This window comes from Micropterus salmoides, unplaced genomic scaffold, assembly GCF_014851395.1.
Source record: "Micropterus salmoides isolate LMB-PRFRI ecotype aquatic unplaced genomic scaffold, ASM1485139v1 Ms_hic_scaffold_16, whole genome shotgun sequence".
Lineage (NCBI taxonomy): Eukaryota > Metazoa > Chordata > Actinopteri > Centrarchiformes > Centrarchidae > Micropterus > Micropterus salmoides.
The window spans coordinates 20064198-20072028 of record NW_024040707.1 but is presented as its reverse complement, the minus strand read 5'-3'; the positions used below and the strand labels follow the sequence as shown (position 1 = coordinate 20072028).

At 41.5% G+C, this 7831-nt stretch overlaps 1 protein-coding gene across 1 annotated transcript; it reads right to left on the bottom strand.

The window, feature by feature from the left end:
• Nucleotides 1-2599: 2599 nt before the first annotated feature.
• gpr157 (G protein-coupled receptor 157) lies at nucleotides 2600-7480 on the bottom strand. The gene is made up of 4 exons (XM_038722783.1): nucleotides 6848-7480; nucleotides 5027-5240; nucleotides 4051-4245; nucleotides 2600-3665 (listed from the first exon to the last, which is right to left on the bottom strand). The coding sequence occupies exons 1-4, from the start codon at nucleotides 7222-7224 to the stop codon at nucleotides 3465-3467; spliced, it is 987 nt and encodes a 328-aa protein (XP_038578711.1). The 5' UTR covers nucleotides 7225-7480; the 3' UTR covers nucleotides 2600-3464.
• Between the last annotated feature and the right edge of the window lie 351 nt (nucleotides 7481-7831).

The following is a 7831-nucleotide window of genomic DNA, read 5'->3' as shown; positions in this document are numbered from 1 at the left end:
GTGTAGCAGTGGTTTACAGCTTGGCTACGGTTATTCGTTTTCATGTTGCTGACTGTGCTCTCTGTGTTCAGGAGGTTTTGTATGCAATACACTCAAGATATTAGATGTTTCCCTGGGCTGAATGTTGACATCGGATACTTTTATTGCACTGCACCTTCCTATAAATTGGTGCAATTGATGATATCTACAGCTGTCAATAAAGGCTGGAGTTATGTTATCATCAAAATGATAAAGCTCCATGAGCATCTTTATTGCTCACCCACCTGCAGGCTGGATTACAGAAGGGGTGTCATTACAAAATGACAACACACTGCTGAAATCACTAACAGTTGGCCCAGACTTCAGTGTTGATCTTTGCACAGTTTGAAGATCTGTTCTCATGCTGAACACAGTTAATCTCACACTGATTACTGAAAAGACAACTTTTCTGCAGAAACAAACTAGCTGCGTATGTCTTTTTGTGTTTGCTTTATGCTCAATATGTCATGTGCTGCATTGCCCCCTTATCTCTAAAGCCTAGAGTCTGTCAACGCGACTGCCCCGAATCTGTTTGCTCTTAAAAAAGGATGTTTACAAACAGTCAGTAAAATACCGCAAAAGAGTAAGTAAGTAAAGCAGGACGAGCTGTAGAAATTTAACTAATACAAAAGTCAAATGTTTTTTGGAAGGCCATTTATATATATTCATACATTTTTTTAAGGAATGATGAGACCCAACAGATGTTCTGCATTTAAATTGTTCTAACATAGCTTGTTACAACAGCTTGTTAACAGAGAAATCAAAAGCTTAGTGTTAGATTTAAAAAGATGGGGGGGGGGAGTGTCTTTAATCCAGTTGAATACACAGCGGGATGACTCATAGCTGGCAGTGTTTCACTGGATTTCTGGCACTGCTTGTTTTTACTAGATTTGGCGAACAGGTGCAATTAAACTAGACTCAGATATTCAGAGGAGTGAAACCTTGTAACATCAAGTTTGGTCCAAATAATGGAGCCAGTTTGCAGCATCCCTCACTAGGAGAATGTATTGTAAGGTTGACAGGGAATTTAGAAACTGAGTTGACCGTGAATTTTAGAATGAATGTATCTAGTGTTTCTGATGTTTTCTGTTACATGTGTAAACATTGTTCTGTTACTTTTAATTAAAATGTCCTCTCGCAGCTCTGACCTATTGCCCAATACCTTTGGTGGACAGTTTGAGAATTGGCTCGAAAATCCACAGCCACAGCCAAATGTACCGCCTGTGTTGTAACAATAAAAAGACTTCCATTAACTTGACTGGTGAATGGTCACCCCAAGCGGTGTAATATGGCCCTCTGGTACTCTTTAACTTAATGAATTAAGCAGGCGGAGAGCCAGCAGAGGAGAGAGCAGAAACCTCTTCCTTAAGTGTTTCCACAGGCTCCAGTTACTTCAATGTCAGCCAAATCTCAAAACAGACACACTGGATTAATTCCTGCAGGAAATACAGTAAGTGTGGGCCCTCTGTGTGGCCTCTGCCGTCCTCAAGGACAAAAAAACACTGGCCGTTTTGGATGTCATCAGCATAAACAGCGCTCACTTCCTCCGTTTTCCCAGACATGGTGTCCAGTGCTCACTGTTAGTGATTGTCCTGAGAGAATGAACGGTGCACGGTGTCGCACTACTTTAGACCGCAGATAAAATTAGACTGAAGGAAAACTCGAACTCATAAATAAAAACTGCTTATTTATGTTTTTAATATTTTCAGTGTAAACAGTATAATGTCTCCGTGTTCTGGAAATAAAGTATGAGAACTAACTGCCCTCGTAAGAGCAGTGTTGTTGCAGGGTAATGGGAAGTCTGTCTGACCTGATATAAAGGTTTATTACAAAAATAACGTCCACTTCTGCATTGCCTAATTCATCAAACGGCCCAAGAGACCATATAAGATCCATAAATTTACTTACCATGATGACAGCTACGTAAGCCCTCCCACATAAGCGCTTGCCCTCTGTGAGAGTCAAACAATAACCACTTGAGGATAAGAGAAAATTGGCTGTCAACATGGTGGAATTTCTCCGTCCTCACCTTTCCCAATAATCACCACATTAATGAATCTTATTTGAACGTAGCTCGTCATCTCTGAGGTAGAATCATTAAGATTCAGTGGATCTCAGACTATAATTTAAAGAGCTGAGGGAACTATAGGAAGTGTCATTGCGGTTGTAAGCCAGGTCAGCCCCTCATGATCCCCATCGGGTTCAGTGGGTTCATACTCCTTGTTGGTATGCGTGGGGCCTGTGCTCAGTCGGGCAAACTGGAGCCAACAACAGCAGGGGTCAAAGGAGAAGTAAGGCTCACAGGAAAGGCTCGGGTTTCAAGGAGGAAGGATAGCATGTGATGATAGGTCATACATCCTTACCACAATGACAGTAACGGTATCAAGTTAATTTTGGTGACACGTCAAGTACTGATGGGCTTTTTGCAACAACTGTCTTAAAAGTGTTGCAACTTTGAAGTTAGGCAATTATTAATAGGCTTTAAAAACTCAAAGACAAAGATGTCAAGGGAATCAATACCTGATATAAGCATCACTGGAGAATGTGACTCTGGTGTACATGCGTACAAGTGAATTGAAGACATATTGTAATTTTGTTTATTTGAAAGTGACAGTCAGATGTAATCAGGTTTCTTGCACACAAGCTTTATCAAAACATTTTAAACACGCTCAAAGACATATTGGATATACATTTGGAAATCATTTTATTTACCCACAACCTTCTTCGTATGTTAAAAAGACTCATTGTTTCACCAAAATATGACTGAGCTGCATCCATGTTCAATAAAGTCCTGTAACAGGCAGGGTATTTAGCCATGTTTGAGCATAACAATGACTGAGCATACAGACTGACTGCAGAGGAGTACAGTACTCAAGAATATGGTGCAAGACTGGAATGACAAGTTTTTACAGATGTTTTGATAAAGCTTTTTTCTGCTATGAATCCACTCTGACAGGCCGACCACATTTTCTCTTTTCTGTGAAGAAAACTAACTTCTCAAAGCCATCTCACCTCTCAAGAGACAACATATTACTTACCATAACTCAATCAGCAGTTAAAAGGTGGGTAATCTCTTCCCCCATAAATACAATCCTTGAATACTCAGTGGAAAAAGCAGAAAACTCAATATTCATTTCACAGTGACAACCTCAGAAGGTAAGTGAACCCACACAGTAAAAAAAGTAATAAAAGTAATAACTTAAAAGTGACAAACACTTTTAGGTTTGATAGACGGCACATATAAAAAACTACAATATGTATGTCCAGTGTGTCAGTCTGCAGCACTTAAAATGCTTCACCAAATGTTGGGGTGCAGCCAGTCAAAGTGCACCGCACTTGCTGTAATGAGGCTCAATGTGAAGCAGAGGAGACCTCCACCGCTCCCCTTCATCAACCTTTGTCTAGGTTCACATCCACAGACTCAAGTATCATCTGTCGGTCTGGACTCATCTGGTGCCATCTTCTTCTCCCTGTGTGGGGGTGTCCTGTCCCGGCAGCAATCTGTGAGCGGCGCCATGCGAGTGCTGCACCTCTGTTCGACACCTGGAGCGGCAGCAGAGTGCCGTGCAGAGGCGTGCACGGAGAGGCTGAGTAAACAGTACAAACATGATGCAGTTGGCTGCTCCCTGTGAGGTGTTGCCAATTCCCTGTTGGGTAAAAATAAAATCCTTTAAGGAGAGTGTAACAGCGATAGATTATGACATTAATTAATGGTAAAAATGGTTACAGTAAACCAGTTAATATGCTACAATTCAAATGTTCAAAAGTATCAGTTGACACAGGAACATTTTGCGATGAACGCATGATGATTTTCAGGCTTCATGCACACCATCACCAAGTTTAACAGCACAGTAACAGCGCACACATAAACCCACACATCTTCTTGTGCTGTCATACACGCAAAACAACTCACACACAAAATCTAAAAAGGACAAAGCAATATTAGCAGGAGAAGTAAACTGTAGATTTAAAATTGTGATTAGTAGACAGCCTCTACATGGGACATCATTGCAAAAGAAACATTAAACTCACATGTAGAGTGACCAGCACAGGGTTCTGTCTGGCTGAAGAGCCGGCTAGCAGCAGTATGAAGCGTACTGTGCTCCAAATGCGCAGGAAGATGAAGATAACGGGAATGAGTGTTAGCTTCATATCAGCCATGGAGGAGAAGGAGTGGGATGAAGGCCTGTTGGCCAAGATGGGACGGTACTCGGACAGGGCAGCATGCTGCGACAGGCAGAGTTTTATTTAAACATGAAAACATGAAGCGGAAAAACAACATTAGGAATTAAAAAAAAAAGATAATGAATGGGTCATCAGGGGTATCTTCAATGAAGATGGTCCTGGAAGTGATGGTGTGGCCCCCACAGAGCCCTGATCTCAACATCATCGAGTCTATCAGGGATCAAATGAAGATAGAAGCAACTGAGGCTGCCTAAATCCACAGAAGAACTGTGGTTAGTTCTCCAAGATGTTTGGGCCAACCTACCTGCTGAGTTCCTTCAAAAACTATGTGAAAGTGTACCCAGCAGAATTGATGCTATTTTGAAGGCAAAGGGTTGTCACGCTAAATATTGATATGATTTTCTTCTGTTCACTCACTTTGCATTTTGTTAATTTATAGATATAATCTATTAACATGTCTATTTTTGAAAGCATTGTTACTTTTTAGCATTTTCCCACACTTAAAACCTTTGCACGCTGCTGTATATGTATTTCACAACATGGCAGCCATGAGAGGCAGACATGTAGCTGTAGGATAGAAAAATGAAATTAAAAACCTTTGTAGGTTTAGTTTTTGATCCAAACATTTTCTATTTGTGTCTTAAAACAACAGATTTGTGTTTGGCCTCTAAGGTATTTGTTCTCTGAATGCTTTCTACTTTGAACTGTGTTTAATATATTCTTTTGTTATATGTATAAAATACACAATTCCACTGCTGCTACCTTTGCTATTTTTGTCAAAAGTGCTAGCAAGTAGCTGGTAAAAACCTGGTTTGGTCCTCACCGCTATGTGGATATGCCTCTTGATCAGGATGTAGAGGATGGGGAGGGTGAGGTAAGCCAAGAACTCCCAGATCTTTCCAGTCAGCAGCATCCACAGCACATGGTCGGGGGCGTGGATCCTGACCCAGCACCAGCCCACCGAGACCTCTGACGCATCATAGCCAATCTTATTCAGGGACACGGCTGCAACAGTGATGGCCAGAGGAACACCCCAGCTAGACCACAAAACAGAGAGTTTAAAGGATTAAACTTCCTCAAAGGTCAACTTCCACTTCTTTAAAACACCTCCACAAATGTTGAATATAAATGTTTGGTGGGTTAAGACATGTGACGCTGCATGATAGATTATCTTTTGCTTAAGGCGTGTGTGTGTTACACAGTGTACACTGCAGAGTCATACCAGTTGCATGGCTTTAGCTGTGTTCATGCTAAAACAGATACATAAGCATAAAATGATTTCAGCACCTTAAGAAGCGATGTCCCCCTGGAGCATTACATCCTCTCTATAAACATCAATTTAAAAGAATACTATATTATCATGGTAATACATGGCAGATCACCATGAATACACCAGTGCTTACGACTGTGTTGTGTGTGGGTGTTACAAACCCTCGATGAATGGTTCTGTTGTGTGATCTTCAATTCAATGGGGCATTTGAGAACTCACAGAGGCAAACTTAGAATGACCACACACAACACAGACACTGCGCTGCTGCGTACCCCAAGGGTGAAAATGTTCTTGCGTCCAAAAATAGATGCAGCACAGTAAATCAACTCCCTCCTTACATTTTCACAATCAACATGGACAGGTCAATAATGTGCAGAAGGGAAAGCTGACACAAAGGACAGAGCATACGTGCCTTTCAGAGCATTTGATTCTAGCTTGGAATAAAAGCAAGTGGCTTGCTAGCGAACGACCTTTAAACAGATCCATTTGAAGAAACCTTGTTTGATGAGGTTGTGAGCCTGAGAAACCCCAAGCTAATGAGTTGTGTAGCTGTTATTTCTAACAGTTTTTGTGGCTAATAACCCAAACCTAAAACACAGGAATGATATAATAGGTCAGCCCATCAGTATTGGGGGATGAATTAAAATAATGAAAGATGTCTGCATTTTGGAAACACTAAAGTTCTGCCTTTTTTGTGTGGTACATCAGGTATAATTTCAATGATCAAATCTAATAATTTTGCCAATCTAATCTGTTTAAATGCAACATATTCCAACGAAAGATGATTATAGAGGCCTATTGTTAATGTCTACATTTCCATGACTTTTAAAACCCTTTGTGATGATTTAAGGGAATTGATTTTTCCCTTATGATTGTGTTTTCCCTTAAGGCAATGCTGTAGCTGCATTATAAAGAGATGCTCTCAATAATCCACCTGCTGTGGAACAAATACACAAGCAAACATGAAGAAAATGCAATGTCAAAATAAATGTTACACATGCCTTTTGAGTTAGGCCCATGTCATTTGTGCACATCTCCTGTAGGACTAGGCTACTCGAGACACACACATGAGTACAGTGTAGCCTTTTTTCTTTGAGCAAGCTTTACGTTAGACCAGTGCTTACAAACTAACCTGAAACCAGTTTCTATACTCGGGTCATGCTTAAGGAAGCGGGTGGCAAACTTTTTTAGTTTCAAGTAAATTCCGTTTAGCAGGGCGTGCAGTCATAACCCGGTAAATGTCCCAAGATGCTTCAGGGTACAAGTTCGACGGCATTCCATGAAACATAGCATAAACATCATAGCTAGCAAATAAATAACCAATAGTTGGCATAAAAGTAAAAAAGAAAACTTCAGCCAACCCAGGTAAGTTACCTGACAAGGTGGAAAAACAGCACCAGGCTTTCGGCGGCTCGCTGGCTGGACCTCACGATGAGCACGTACAGGTAAACGGCAACTGACACGGTCCAAAAGAAAGAGCTCGTGTTGGCGAAAGTGGAGATCGCTCCTTGCACGACGCAGTCCAGCGAGTCGGTGTGAAAAACTCTCCAGACCCCGTAGGCGTAGGAGACGGCGGACAGCCAGTCGGACACCGAGAGGCAGACCAGGAGCTTCCTCGGAGTTGTCCTCAAATCTGGCCAGATGAAGAAGGTGAGGATGATCAGCGACGAGCCCAGAAACGAAAGGGCGCACGAAAACAAAACTACCACCTGCTCGGACAACAACACAACTGTCTGATTTCCGTTTGCCATCGTTCAGTGTGATTTAAATACGAGCTGCAGTCACCTCATGGATACGAGTGTCACTGTCAAGACAAAATGCGCAAACACTCCTCCGACAAGCAGACTAGTCTGTGATGTTGTACATTTAGGATGTTTGCCGTTGTCTCCGCGTTATTTTCCCTTAAACGGGCGGCATTTAAAACACAGAGTCGAGCCATATGATTTAACAAACTTCATCCATTGCTTACATGGGAGCTAAATAAACTTTTCTTCAGTGTTTAACCCATAGATAAGGTTTAACCCCTCCCCCTGCCACCAGAGCTCTACCGGAACCCAAAGCAGAAGTCAGTCAGCTGGTAATGAGCAGACTCTCCTAGCTGTATTTTTGGCTCTGATGGTCTTCACTACTAAACAAATGGCAAGTTTGCCACGTAAGAACAGACACCCTGTCAATTGTCCCCTATTCCAAGCATGGTTTATCTAAAAACGATTCTGTTTTGTTGCTTGTGATTTCAAGCAGTCCAGTAAAGTATCTTTCATCTTCTTTCATTTTTAAAAATTTGCTTTAACATGTAAAATTGATGATGGTGTCCATAAGCCTTAATAACTAGAAGCTTTCCAATACAGTAAACTCGCT

What these genes read in the sequence shown, in the direction of transcription:
- gpr157 (XM_038722783.1), bottom strand. Translation starts at nt 7,224, where the DNA reads ATGGCAAACGGAAATCAGACAGTTGTGTTGTTGTCCGAGCAGGTGGTA. An exon ending in CTGTTTTTCCACCTTGTCAG is followed by an intron (nt 5,241 to 6,847) that starts GTAACTTACCTG and finishes TTTGTGGTCTAG; the next exon opens with CTGGGGTGTTCCTCTGGCCA. An exon ending in AGAGGCATATCCACATAGCG is followed by an intron (nt 4,246 to 5,026) that starts GTGAGGACCAAA and finishes TGCCTGTCGCAG; the next exon opens with CATGCTGCCCTGTCCGAGTA.